Source organism: Lolium rigidum, chromosome 3 (assembly GCF_022539505.1).
Source record: "Lolium rigidum isolate FL_2022 chromosome 3, APGP_CSIRO_Lrig_0.1, whole genome shotgun sequence".
NCBI lineage: Eukaryota > Viridiplantae > Streptophyta > Magnoliopsida > Poales > Poaceae > Lolium > Lolium rigidum.
This window is the reverse complement of record NC_061510.1, coordinates 352,670,675-352,685,715: the sequence shown is the minus strand read 5'-3', so window position 1 is coordinate 352,685,715 and position 15,041 is coordinate 352,670,675. Positions and strand designations below refer to the sequence as shown.

Here is a 15,041-nt window from a genome sequence, read left to right as displayed (position 1 = left end):
TTCTCAAGATTCATTTTATCATATTATATTTGGTAGACCTTTCTTACATATTCTAGTTGCTGAAATTAGTTTACCTCAGCAAAAAGTGTTGTTTATTAAATATGCTGATGAAAAGTTAGAGTTTAATTTCTCTAACTTTACTGATAAACATTTTTTTAAAAACCATTTGTTAAATATGAAGTGGACGCTTTTGCTTATCTAGCTATTGCTTCATCAAACACGATGGAGCGATATATGCTTAACCAATATAAACCATTTACTAATGAAGAAAGAGAAAAGCTTTAGAACAAGAACTATCTTTACAACCTCTTATGTTGCAATTAAATATTCCACTTGATGGTGTAGGATAGTTGCATCCACCTACAGAGGATCCTAGCTTTGAACTTAAGGATTTGCATGATTATTTGAAATATGTTTTACCTTCATGAAAAGAATATATATCGTGTTATTAGTAGTGCTAACCTTTCAACCAAAGAAGAACATAGTTAGTTGGTGTACTACGCGCTCATAGACCAGCAATTGGTTATTGATGATTTTGAAAGGTATAAACCCAGCTTTATGTATGCATAAAATTAATTTGAAGCAAGATGTAAAGCCTATTGTTGATTATCAATATTGTCTTCATTCAAAAATGAAAGAAACATCACAGTACACCCTCAATCACCATCGGCCACATTGAGGATACACATTATTATATCGTCTTGAGGCCACCAAATTTCTTTATGCAGTGTTTGGATGCCCAGAATTCAACTCTGAATTCAATTGGCAATGGAAAACCAAATCAACGATTTCAATGGAATACTATAAAACCTGTTTGGATGCGCATGGTATTCGTTTGCAGAATCAAAAGATCAATGGAATTCTAAAACCTGTTTGGATGCACATTGTGTGGAATTGAATGTTTTTTAACTTTAAACAATATAAAACTTTGTAATATGAATGAAATATACACATATATATTAGAATGTTATTTATTTTTCACATAATAACCTTTTTCTTCTTGTCATTTTTCTTTTCTCCTTTTATTTCCCGGTGAGGAAAATTGGCCGCGGTGAGGCGGGGAAGAAGGGGGCCAAGGGCAGCGGCGAGGCCCGCGAGCAGGTAGCGGCGGGTGGTGGCGGCGAGGCTCGGAGGCACGCGGCAGCCGGCGAGGCTCGCAGGCAAGCAGCGGCGGGTGGCGGTGGCGAGGCCTCGCAGGAAGGCGGCCGACGGGTGGCGGCAGTGAGGCCCGGAGGTAGGCGGCGGCGAGTGGCCCGGTGGCGGCGGCGAGGTCCGGAGGCGGTGCGGGCGGCGGCGGAGGCACCCCGCGTGCGGGCGGCGGCGGCGGCCCGAGGCCGTGGATGGGGAGGGAGGAGGCTGGCCCATCGGCGGCGGTGGCGGCGGTGAGGCCTGGAGGCAGGCGGCGGCGGCGGAGGGGCCCTGCTCCGGCTCGCCGGTCCGACGGCCGCTCCAGCTCCATAGGAGGGAAGGAGGCGCAGGACGGGACTCGCGGAGATGAGGGTGCAAGCAATTCCGAGCAATACAGAGCTCTAGACCTCTGAATTGAAGGGGCCAAAAAATACACATGCGGGTGGGGGGCTCGGAATTGAGCCCGAATTCCACGGCCCAATTCCAAGCGCAACCAAACAGCGGAATTGGCCTTTTTGGACCTCAATTCCAATTCCAAGCCCCAATTCCATGCAACCAAACACAGCATTATTGAAAAGAAATAAGATATTGAAGCTTTTCAGGACAACAATGATTTTTAATGATTTTTTGTAGATTCGCTGCATATCATACACTACACCCATGGTTTCTTTTCCATAAAATCTGAAAACTCTCAAGAGAATAACATTATGTAGGACGAAGGGCAGCTGGTGAGTCTGCTCCATGCAAATGTTTACTTTACTCTCGAGGGCTGCTAATATAAGAGAGGTGTAAAATAAGCCATCAAACAATGATGATTAAGAGCGATGCAACTCAGCAACACTCGGATTGCATCATCAATCACTATTATTATTATTATTATTATTATTCAGGAATTCTTGGTGCCTTACAAGCTTACTTTCGAGACATTTAGCCCCAGAAGCGCAGAGCAGATACACCACACATTACTACACCAGAAAACATGTCGACAAATGAAAACTACACAAATAGATATTACAACGGCTTTATTCCAACACAAGAGAGCAAGCCACGCTAACAATCCTACCTAGAGGAGGTCTTCCTTGGTAAGACTAACCAACTAGTGGAAGCTAGGGAAATCTCAACCATTTGTTGGCTTACAGGAGAGCCAGCCGCATCAGACCTTGGGGTTGCGCAAAAGGAGATGATAGATCTCATTGTTCATCTCAGACATGTATTCATACCCAAGATTGTCAGCACGACTCCTGAATTCGTCAAGGTCCTCTGGTGGCACTTGTATGCCAACTAATACATTTGCTCCGGTTTCGCCCTGCCAAAGAGAATTAGCTCAGTAAATGTGTACATTTGCAGCTCTTCTCGATGGTCTGAAAAATATAATTTTGAACTGTTTGGCTACACTACTTTACATTTGCTGATTTGCATATTCATTTTCAGTGGGAAATTTCCATTAATTTCCACATTTCAAGGTAGGTGGCAATAATATGATGTTGTCAGATGTATGAGATTACACACAAAGACATTTTCATAAGGCTACTGACAGAACTCAAATAACATACCTGTGCACGGTAATGGAAAAGGCTGATATTCCAACGAGGGCTCAACGCATCCAAAAATTGCATAAGAGTACCTGGCCTTTCTGGGAAAATGAACCGGTAGACAAGTTCGTCTTTTACTTCTGACCTGCCTCCAATCTGAAATTTGATGTTCATGGAATGATCAGACAATGGCATATCTTAAATACTTAATACAAATTGACCAAAAGGATATTAAAGTTGACAGGAAAGGTTAATTCTACTCTTCAGGTGTACGCAATCAACACGATCATATCTGTGCCCTCTAAATCTTTGCACGCTAATATTTATATTTGCACACTAGTATCAAAACTGCAACTCCATCCTCAGCAATTTTTTGTTTTCTGAAAATTCAGCGGGATTAGAAGAACAGGAAAACGTAGGGATTTGGATGGCTGTTCTGTTGAATGCTTCAAGTACTGCACGAGTGCACTAGAGCTACAGTATTCTATGCAAATGGTGCAACAAATGCCTGTTCTGCTATTATCTTTACCATAATATTTTGATATAACTACAGAAACATTTTCAAATGAACTGTCTCAACAAACACGTATGAAGCACACATACATATTCCTAGGACCATGACCTCCTATACTTGTTCCTATTACTTGTGATACACGGACTGCTGAGCCTAGCTCAGTTGGTGGGAAGTGTGGGTGTATAACCTCACCAACCAATTATGAGTCAACTTTGATGCAAAACATGCAAGCTTCCCGGGGCATTGCATCCAGCAGATGGAACTGAAGATGGTGGAAGCCCTGGTGCTAACAAGCAACTGAAGAAATGGAGGATGGCGTCGATGATTGGCCTCTGTACTCCTGAAGCTCTGCTCCAGCTTAACCTGGTGGTCGGCTCCAGCTTAAACCTGGTGGTTTGCTCCAGATTTCATTGGCTTTTAGAGTCTGAGGGTCTTCATGTGAGAGTAATCCTTGCTTAGGAGTTTAGCACCTTCTAGTAGGACTTGGTAGGTTCTACTAGTACTGCAGGTGCTACTGCTAAGTAGGTTTGGGAGTTAGCCTGGTGCTTAGACTGAGTTGAAAATTTGGGGGCTGTAAATGCTGAATGATCATTTCGCTCTCAACGAAAATGGAATGGGGCTGAGGCCTTTTGATCTAAAAAAAGGACCTGGCAGATCAGGTAGGTTAGAGCTAACCGATTAAGAGGGTTCAAGTCATCATGGCACCATTCTAGGGTTTCCTTTCACTGTACAATTTCCTACTCTTCTGCATTTTTTGTTTTGTCATGCCCCGTACTGGGTGCTGTACAGTTTGTTTCCCTTGGTAACACATTGAAGTACAGTTTCCCCTGCATTATCTCTACAAATTAATTGGAAAAACATAGTTTGTCCACACTGGACCAGGTTTTCCAGAATTGGCAAAGAGGCCAGCACAACAATTAGAAGATGTTTCACAAGCATTAAATGAACTTAATGAAGCTTCAAACATTATGATCAATGATGCTTAGATCGGAAACAATAGAATTGATTATGTTCAATCACCTCAAATTTTAACTCAAAAATTAATTTGATTTATAACATTCCGTGAATCATTCTAGCATGCTGCACATGGTTTATTCATCAAATTAACCTTGACATTACCTTACTGGTTGAGTTACCAAAGTAATGTGTTAATGGGCTATGAAACTTACGAAGTATCTTAGGTGATCTTTTGCGAGATCATTGTTAGTAAGGTTTACAGTCTTAAGGTCTGACGATTCCATTCGTTCCACCATTGCTGTAAGCTCATGATCGGTATAGATCCCAACGCTGCAAGACAAAAAATATTCACATATAGATTAGCCAGGACCCATGGGAATGTTAAAACAAAAAATTCATATTTCTATAACAATCAATAAACAAATACCAGTGCAGAAAAACAAGAACATTATTGAAATTGTGGTTTACTTACCTGTAAAGAACAAGGGCTTCTTTTCCATTAGAGTCATATCTGTATTTGAATTCAGTGATATTCATCCGACCAACCTGCAGAACAAGAAGTCATAAGAAAATGAATAGAATATAAACTTATGTGTTGACAGAAAAATCATGATGCATACCAGTTCTGCAAACTTTTTGAAGCTTCCCTGCTCCTCTGGCAAAAATGTAGCTAGCACCGCTTCTCTTTTCCGACCAACATCAGCAAGCTCAGTTACTAATCTAAGTCTATCAAAGTTCATATTTGCCCCACTACTTATTGCAACCACAGTTTCTCCTTTCAAACCGTAGTATTTGCAGTATGCTTCAGCCCCTGCCAAGGCAAGGGCCCCAGCTGGTTCAAGGATATTCCTGTTCTCCTCAAACATATCCTGCACCCACAAAGAACAAACATTTTCAGTACAAGTAGCACTATTAGTGCAGAACATCCATTTTCAGTACCCATAAACAGTCCATGCTGACGGAAAGAGATTGGAATAGAACGAACTGCTGTGCGAGAATTTCAAGCATCCTACTTTTGAGCAGCGTTAACAGGACACCTATGCGTAATAAATTCAAAAATTACATTGAACACTAATATCCAACACAAGAGTTGAGAGCTAGAAAACCAGGTCACTTCATTAAATAATCCAAATCATTATAACACTTCTCCATTAGAGAGGGATTTAAACACATAACTTTCGAAAGTTCTCCAGCTGGTTGATTACATAGCTTTCCAAAGTTCTCCAGCTGGTAGATCATATGGAGGGAGCACTGGGTCATGTAATACTAATGCAAGAAAATGTGAATTCATTTACGGTTTTTTCTCGTGCATTGTATGCTGAGTTTAAATTGAAGTGACTCGAGTACTTGTGATGACAAAAACAGGCCACTCTTCAGTAACACACCCATTTAACATATTAAGGCAGAGCAGACATATAATAAATTGATCACACTCACCTTTATCGAAGCACAAATAGCATCTCGGCTGACTAGGACAATGCCATCTACAAGTTCTCGACACAAGCGAAATGTCTCCTCCCCTACAACTTTGACAGCTACACCATCAGCAAACCCTCCAACATGTTCTAACATGACCCTTTGATCATGCCACAAGGACAATGCCATGGCATTTGCATCTGAGGGTTCCACTCCAATTATCTTTACCTGTATCAAAACTGTTGTAAGCATACAAAACACGACACCCTGAATATGAATATTGTACTCCAATGTAACCAAATGATGTACTGTATTGTTTTCAATCTATGAAAAGGATTACAGTTAGGTCATCGGATGAGAAACAATTGAACTTCTATAATGCACTCAAACAAGTATATTTACTTGATTGCTTTTATACAATTTAGGTGTCTTGAAAGCTAACCTCAGGGCGGACCCGTTTCACATAGGCAGCAATTCCAGCAATTAATCCACCACCTCCCACAGGTACAAATATTGCATGCAATGGGCCTTGCAACTGGCGAACAATTTCCATGCCAACAGTTCCTTGTCCAGCTATGATGTCTGGATGGTCAAACGGAGGTATGAATGTGCGGCCTTCCTGCTCACATCGTAGTTTTGCATATGACTGAGCTTCGTCATATGAGTCTCCCTTGAGAACGACCGTCGCACCCAATCTCTCCACTGATCGCCACTGGATATAAGCTATATGTTACTAGTTGTTGATAATAACGTGAATATATCATGTAAAACATTCTATTTAATGTAATGGCATGGAAAGATCAATAACCTTGATTTCTGGTGTTGTCACAGGCATGACAATAACAGCGTCACAGCCCAGTTTCCGGGCAGAAAGAGCAACTCCTTGAGCATGGTTTCCGGCAGAAGAGCAGATGACACCGTTGTCCAACTGCTGTTGGGAGAGCTTTGCCATCATATTATATGCACCTCTCAACTTGAATGAGAAAACCTATGCACGAAGCAAAAAAAAATTATCCAGGCATGTAAACAGCGAATGACACAGCCAGTAAGAGTACACATGCATTAAGAAAAAAATGCAAAAAAGTGGTGGATAGTTGTGCTTTTCATTTATCTGAAAGCTAAGCATTGGCAAACAATAAAAGATAAGGGCAAGATGACAGTTGGACACAATTTAATAACTATATAATATATCAAACATGTGTATGACAGTATGAGAGATACAGTTGGTCAGTTTGCACCCAGCAAGGATACCCCCATCTCTCTTTCTCTCCCCCTTCGATGCAAAACAATCTGAGGCATCAGTATCGAACTAGTGGCCGGGCCCTGATAGACTCCCCTGCAAGACTTATGTTCCCATATGGAACCAAGCTACAGATTTTCACATCCCTCACTCCCTGAGATTCCAAAAAAGGGGAAATATACTACTCCCTCGGATCCACAATACTTCAAATTTGAACTAAACGCACAACAAGTAGTATTATGGATCCGAGGAGTATTTCAAATAAACCCTCGCTTCTAGCGTCGATGAACGGAAGATTCTGGTATCTTGTAGTATCACCGAAACAGAAACCCCCTATCAACTTGTCTCACAATGGCCCTTGCTTGCATCACACACACAGGAACGGTGTTCACTTGAACGCGTCAAATCGGAGGTGCGTGTAGGAATCTAAAACATGGTATACTCAACGCGAAACCTGCGCGAAAACCCACCTTCGCGACAGAAAAATTTCCGAAAACCTCTTCGAGCCGTCAGCAAACTGACTGAACGCGAGAAGCCGCAACTGATGATAGGGAGAGCGGTGGTGGTGGTGGTTGATTACCGGCTGCAGGTCCTCGCGCTTGATGCGGAGGTCGATCCCGAGGCGCTCGGAGAGCTTGGTGGCGAGCTCGAGCGGCGTCTCGTCGGCGACGTCGTAGACGCGGGAGGTGAGGACGGCGGTCAGGTACTCCATGGCGCCGGGCCCGTCGGCCGCGTCGCCCTCCTCCCCTTGCCGGCCTCGCGCGGCGCCCAGGAGGGAGCCGGTGGCGCCCTGCAGCGACTCGGGCAGCACCCGCATGAGCGGCAGCGGCGCGGCGGGCGCCAGGTCGGCCTTGAGGGGCGCCGCCGCCTCCGGGGACGTGGCCGTGGTGGCGGCCACCCTGGAGGGCGCCGGCCTGGCGCCAGGGCCGGCGCGGTGCGCGCCGTCCCAGCGGTTGGCGAGCCGCGGCGCGGAGGTGGCGGCGGCCGCCATGGTTGTTTTGGGTGGAGCGGGGAAGGAAGGAAAGGTGGTTTCTTTGCTGGGAGGAACGAGTCACGAGGGTCGCGTCAGGCAGGATATGGTGATGTGGCCTGGTCAGGCGGACGTGCGTGCGTGGGCCCACCCGCGAGATCGTGCCGTCAGCTTTTTCTTGGCGGACGCGCGCCCTTTCTACCTTTCTTGGCGCTTCCGTCGTCGCTCTCCTGCCTCTTGGGCCATGTTTAACACAAGCAAATGTCCTTCAAAATTATATTATTCTACTCCATCATCATCAACATCAACAGTATCAACTTAACGTTGTTTGAACCATCATGATTTATATTTTTTTATATCATATGAATTTGGTATTGTGAATGTTGATATTTTTGTATTGTTGGTTAAATTTAACAAAGTTTAACTTCGACCGAAACTAACAGTTTGGAAGGGAGGCGGTACTCTACGTGGTACAGAAAAGTTCCACGTCTACGGCGCGAGAAGAAAACATACACTCGTTTACTTCTCTCTCTCCTCTCATCTCCTTCGTCCCCCTGAGGTTCTCTCGTGCAACCCGTCGCCCATCCCTTTCTCCTTTGGTGGGTTGTCCCTCAGAATGAGGATGGGAGAAGATGATGGATCTCCTGTGTAAATGATACAAGTAGGGCCAGGTTTAGGTTCATGTCTGCCTCAATGGCGTTTGACTTGTGCCGTTATCCCGAAGTCTCTATGAGGCACGCATGGGCAGTGCTACAAAGACGCCAACAAGTACCTTTGGTCACCCTCCATGGTGGAGGTTGCGAGAGGGGGGCGGATCAGGCGTGGGCTTACCTAGTAAGCTCGGGAGAGCTCCTATTCGTGGTTATCCGGTGATTCTTGTTAACCTTCTTGTTCTCTCTTTGGGGCGGGTAAGGGCCTAAGGGGCGGTGAAGAGTGATTCGATTCAGATTCGTGTGGATCGGGTGTTCCATGGGGACTCTCTCAAGCCTCATGGCCTGCTATCCAAAGGGGATACTCTTCTTCTTCGACACGACGTACCCATATATACTATATCTCAATTCCCAAAGTGGCCAAGTCCACGGGTGGTGGGGGCCATGATATGAAGATCCAACAGAAGATAGCCAGAGAAGAACCCATTGTGATCTAATTTACAAATTGGTTTTTTTTGTAGTTAAAACATGAGGACTTGGATGCACTTTTCTTGTTCTTCAAAGGTCCTTGTAGTTTGTAACCCAACACTAGGGTTTAATTGCAATTTCCGGGCACTTCGAAACCCTTCGCTTGTTCAAAGAAAAGAAAAATGCGGGGGAGTTACGCAGAAATCTCAACTGAGGAGGGTGCATACTGATTCGTTTGGGCAAAATTTCAATATCTGCATATTAAGCAGAGCCTTTTTATTGCGTCTAGCACCAAGCTGCTTGATTTTCACTTTAAAAAGAACCCTTGGAATCAAACACACGCTTTGATACTTCCCTTGATCCGGCGATAGATTCTTCAGCTGCGACCTAAACGGACAACTACTTGCAGGTTTTTTATTTCTGATTTTGACAGGGGCAACTACTAACAGTTTTTTACGCCGAATCATGTGCATGTGACTACGCACGTTGGACGATTGACACCCACTGCTATTAGTATAGGAAGTGTGAAGGTGTCTTTTATGGTAGAATTTGGATTATTGCTAGATGCCCCTACCTTACCAACAGAAAATTGTAATGCAGCGAAGACAGAAAAGTATAGCTACAACGAGCCAAGTGGCTAGTGGTGGCCATTCTATAATCCAAATCTGACGCGATGCCTGCCCCGGCCCAATCCGCGTATTTCCTGCAGTGATTTTTGTCTATCATCGCCAGTTTGCTCGTGCTAGTTGAGCTAGAAAAATAACTAGAACCATTGTAGCGTGAGTAGCTGTGTCCTCTTTGATGTATCTTTTACCATCGGCATGACTGTTCATTTTTTCGGCAACCCGGCAACACTGCTATAGGCTAGACACCTTCATAACTTAAGACAATTCCAGACCACATTTGTGTACTGTACATGCCAGTATTTCGAGCGAAATATTCACTTCATTCAGTCGTATCTACTACTCCCTTTGTAATAATGCATGTGATGCTCTTGTTTTTCGTGTTTTAACTTTGATCAATAACATTGTGTCATTTATTATAAAAATCATGACATTAAGAACTTAATTCAGATACAAATTCAACGATATGACTTCAGTGGCACTACCCTTCCTGAACCATTTCAATTATAACGAAATAATTTTGATACAACGCAAAAGGGACAAAAAAAATAACACATGCACACTTATACGTGGAAAGAACCAAGGAAAATGGAGAAAAAAATGAGAAAAAAGGGGATGTGAGAGCCCAACATAAAGTGTTGTGGACTCATATACGCAGAAAAATTAAACATCGCACACTACCCAATGACCACTCTCGATGGTCTAGGAGTGTCACATACACGGTCCAAGGGCATCACGGCGACAAGCATGAGCATGCCTAGAGGGTGGAAAGGGTGGGCCTTTGCACATCTTCAACTTTTGGAAAAAAATAGGCATTCCTAATCCCGAGCCCAGTAGCTCGGTGCTCAGCCGTATTGGCCGTGCATCGTCTGGTCTCTTCTCCCCTTCGACTTGTAGAGACCGCCAAAGAGAACATCAAACTCTGAGGCAAAACGTAATCTCTAATTTCAGCGGCTGATTTGAAGTCCGTGTCGGCGAGACAAACTTGTCAGGTTGCAAGCTGGGGTTCTCAGCGGGAGATGCAGCCACGCGGGTTGAACACAAACGCGTAAATCATCTTGGTGAGCTCTCTATTATGCTTGTCGAAACAAATAAATGTGCTTTATGATTTAGTTTAACTACCTTTCAATTTGGTATTGATCTTATCGGTGACAATGGCAAGCGTTAAGGAGTATGCAATGAGTCTAGTAAAATATAAGTTGTGAAATAGTATGGATGATAATCTTATGAACCATTCCTAACCCATATATGCTTACCCAGATGTGTTCTTATTAAAAGTAAGTGGAGAAGACATAGTTAAATCGTTCATGGCAATGTGGAAACATATAGATATTTACAGTTGTAATTTTCTACTCATGTTATCATGTTACCTTCTTTTATTCATGAAAGTTGGGGTGAAAATAGGATATGAAACCGGAGCTTGTCAATTATGCGAACAAATACTGGGCAAATACGGTTCAGTCACAAATAGATATTTTATCGGATGTTGCTTCGAAAATAGGACTCGTGGTTGCTCGTGGGGAACCAGTCACATAATTGCAACATTACATGCTCAGCGGGAGGATGCTTGAAATTGACTATATATATTGTGATATGTTAAGATAGAGAACTTATCTATCATTCATATTGTGATATGGCTCTATATCGTGATATGCCTCTACAAGGTTCTGCCTGAGCTATGTACACACAAGTTGCATCTTTCCCAACGCTCGGTCATATCATCACCATTGGTTCTGTTTGTGTCCTCATGAAGACGGTGAAGCGTTCCCATATGCGATGAGATTCACTAGCTCTGGCCAGACCACAATTTATAGGTTGGTGCTGGTTTGAGGGGTTAGTTATCTTTTGATACAGACGGATACTAGTTAAACCACTTTCTTTTCCGTACGTGAATTACTATCCGATCCGTGATTGTATCAGGCAATTATCCGACCGAATCCGTATTTGCCTTCCGTGGGCCTCCGGTCCGATAGTTGGTCACAAACTATCCATACCATTTTCAACCCTACATGGAAGACCAGTCCATCTTCTTAATTATTTACATTGTAATTTTGCAAATTCAAACATATTTGTTGAGCATAATGTTGTGAGACTCGTTTAGCCTATTTACATCTTGTTAGCTATTTGTAGTGTTATTATAATTGGTTGGCGTGATTTTTTTTGGGTCTGTCACTGCAGAAAAGGTTACATCTCAACACGGAGAGCTCGCGACACAACCAAAAGGGCAACAATAGGCCAAACCAAAGTTAATTATCGAAACTTCTATCAATTCCGAAATCTCTCTAAATAAAAGCATGAACCACGTATAAGAAGATGAAACTTCCCGGTCAGCCGAGAACTAGCTTATCACTCGGTCGATGTGTTTTTGCCGTTCCATTCATTCTATTGTATGGTCAAGAATTGTATGGGGTCAGTCTCATGGATCAGTTCAGGCTTTTCTTGGCAGATCGTTTTAGTATTGTTGATGGTGGGCCCTTGTGTGGTTCGGGTGTTGTTTTTTTTTGTCCTTTTGGTTTTTATTTGGGCATTTTTATTATTTTACCAGCCAAGGTTTTTATTTTTGTATGTGTTCTTATTTTATCTATTCATGCAATTATGTACATTCAGGCAATCGATATATGTCCGATTAAAAATCCACGTAACTTTATTTTTACTACATATAGAAGTGCAATTGCATAACCCCTGCCATTTTTTTACATGGAATTGCATATAGATGTGCAATTACATATACGCGTGCAATGTAAAACCCATGCCACTTTTTACTTGCAATTGCATATACGCGCGTAATACTCTCTCTGATTTATATTACTTGCCACTAGTATGGATGTACCTAGAACTAAAACATGTCTAGATATATCTGTATCAGTGGTAACTAATATGGGTCAGAGAAAGTATAAAAGTTGCATTTGTTCACCAGAAATATATATGCATACCTTTGCTCGTAGACCCACAATTCCACACGGATGTATAATTGCATATATATGCGCAAAACAAATTTGTCATTGATTTTTGTAGTTGCATTTGTTTACCGGAAAAAAACTCTATACATATTTTTGCTCATAGACACACAATTGCACATGCATGTGTAAATCTATCTATATATATATATGTGCTATTTTTGATTTATGTGCAACTGCATTTTTTTACCACCCTCTTGTAAAAAAAGGCTGGTTAAAAAGGTCCGCGAAGAATAAAGGAAGGGGCCAAGTGGATACCACGATTTTAAAGAAAAACATATGCAGCTGATAAGCCAGGAGTCTGATGATTACCGGCTGCTTGTCCTCGCGCTTGAAATAGAGGTTGACCCCGAGTCGTGTGGAGAGCTTCTTGGCGAGCTCCAGCGCCGTCTCGTCGGCGACGTCGTACACCTTGGACGTTAGAACGGCCGTCAGGTACTCCATCGCGCCGGGCCCGTCAACCGTGTCCTCCTCCTCCTCGTCCTGCCGGTGCCGCGCGCCCACGAGGGACCCGCTCGCGCGCTGCAACGACTCGGGCACCACCACCCTCATGAACGGCACCGGCGCCGGCGCCGCCTCCGGGGACGAGACCATCGTCGCGGCGTTCGCGGCCACACGGGAGCGCGGCCAGCAGCCAGCGCGGTGCGCGCCGTCTCGTTGGTTGCGGAACGAGGCGGCGCAGGAGGGCTTCGGCGCGGCGGTGGCGGCGGCAGCCGCCATGGTTTCTTCTGGGTGGAGGGGGCAAAGGTGGTCTCGCAGGAACGAACGTGTCACGGCATTCTTATTGGCCTCCTTCTGTGGCCTTGCGCCTGATCATGCTGCCCGTTTAACACGAGCTCTACCCCGGTGCTTCAAATAGCTGCACACTCTAAATGCTGTCCAGCAGTATATTAGTAGTATAGAGGCAATCTTGAGGACCACCTGTCCAGCAGTGTAGGTAAACGCCGGGCAATACAGTAGCCTGTCCCTAGCAGTAGACTCGGAATGATGCCCCACAGATGTTTTTTAGCGTTAAAGATAGGGACAGCTAATCCTATTTAATACTCCCTCTATCTATAAATAAATGTCTAAGATTTGCCTAAATTTAAATGTATCTGGATTCTATTTAGTGTCAAGATATATCTAGATTTAGATAAATCTTGGCTATTTATAGACGGAGGGCTGAGGAGAGAGAGAAAATCTATGCATGTGTGGTTGCAAGAAGGCTAGGTCGTGCTCGATGAAAACCTATGTCCGACGCTCCCAATAGAGGTCGTCGCAATGGGGATGGACTTGGACGCCGATCAACGTGTGTGGTTCACCCGGAAACAATTTTCATATGAGGGACGAATAATGAGCATCCTAGCCGCGCCCATCAAACGACGTTCGACACACGTGCCAAACAGATCGAAAGGGACACACCGTAGAAGTAGTGCACATGTCGTTAGGTGTGACACACGCCTGCCTGATGCGACCAGTCGGCCCATCGCCGGGTACGTCCCTAGTCAGCTGAGCGAGGCATGGCCCTTTGCTAGGTCACATCCCAACCCTCCGGCCGGCGGAACCATCCCCGAGGTCTCGGAAGTCCACGATGACCTCATCTACGGTAGAACGGCTCCCGATGGCCCGGCGATAAGAAGACGGAGTAGCGTCCAAGGAGCTCAGAGTAGTGGCTAAGAAGCTCGGCACCGCCATGTCCCATTGATTACGGTGGTAACCTCTCGACCACGCCCCAATGTCCATTGCCAAGGGTATAAAAGAAGCAGTCCATGAAAAAGAAGAGAGGTTGGAAAACTCATGAACACACACTCAGAAGTTCATACATCCATATCCATAGAAGCGAGAAGACTCCAGCGAGAACCTCACACTGGAGTAGTATATTAGAGCATCTTGATCAAATGGTGTATATTATACACCATCTAAAGTGTTTTACACCACCACTATTGGCACTTTTTTTTGGTTTTTACACCACCAAAAAAATTCCTCAAAACTCAGGGCACATTTTAACTAAAATTTAAACTTAGTTCAACATATATAGTTCATACAACCATAGCTAGATAGTTCGACAGCCGACACTGACTTGACACTGACACTCTGACATCATCAATACTGAACACTGACCATAGCTAGAACACTAATCCCAGAAGCCATCGTCGTCCGATTGCTCCTCGACGGCGCCATGGGCGTCGAACTCACAGAAGGGGTTGTCCCACCAATCATGTCCCACCAATCAGAGTCCATGCCCATGCTCGAGTCATCGACGACGATGGACGGACCGGCAACCGAAGAGGACGCAAACGGCGCGAAGAGGAAACAACGGCGCGGGAGGCACCACCGGATGCCGAAGAGGAAGCAGCGGCGCGAGCAAGAAGGCACCACCGGCGAGCGAAGAGAAGGCACCACCAGCGACCGTTTGCTAGGCGACGACCTGGGTGTAGTACTCGAGCTCCGCCGCCAGGTGCTCGGGGTGACCGGCGCGGAACGCCGCCATGTCCGCCTCGTCCGCTTGCTGGATCTAGAGGCGCATGTACTCGCGTCGCACCTTTCGCTCCTCCGCACGGCGCACAACCTGGAATGGCTGAGCGAGGAAGTCAGCCTCCGTGTGGC

The 15,041-nt window shown here is 44.7% G+C and overlaps 1 protein-coding gene across 1 annotated transcript; it reads right to left on the bottom strand.

Annotated features, from left to right (window-relative positions):
- Positions 1-1,971: 1,971 nt before the first annotated feature.
- Positions 1,972-7,518, bottom strand: LOC124704077 (threonine dehydratase 1 biosynthetic, chloroplastic). The gene is made up of 9 exons (XM_047236321.1): positions 7,368-7,518; positions 6,356-6,535; positions 5,990-6,259; positions 5,569-5,775; positions 4,752-5,000; positions 4,604-4,677; positions 4,344-4,461; positions 2,682-2,816; positions 1,972-2,434 (listed from the first exon to the last, which is right to left on the bottom strand). The coding sequence occupies exons 1-9, from the start codon at positions 7,497-7,499 to the stop codon at positions 2,282-2,284; spliced, it is 1,518 nt and encodes a 505-aa protein (XP_047092277.1). The 5' UTR covers positions 7,500-7,518; the 3' UTR covers positions 1,972-2,281.
- Between the last annotated feature and the right edge of the window lie 7,523 nt (positions 7,519-15,041).

What these genes read in the sequence shown, in the direction of transcription:
- LOC124704077 (XM_047236321.1), bottom strand. Translation starts at nt 7,499, where the DNA reads ATGGAGTACCTGACCGCCGTCCTCACCTCCCGCGTCTACGACGTCGCC. An exon ending in TGACAACACCAGAAATCAAG is followed by an intron (nt 6,260 to 6,355) that starts GTTATTGATCTT and finishes GCTTATATCCAG; the next exon opens with TGGCGATCAGTGGAGAGATT. An exon ending in GAAGCCCTTGTTCTTTACAG is followed by an intron (nt 4,462 to 4,603) that starts GTAAGTAAACCA and finishes TTTGTCTTGCAG; the next exon opens with CGTTGGGATCTATACCGATC.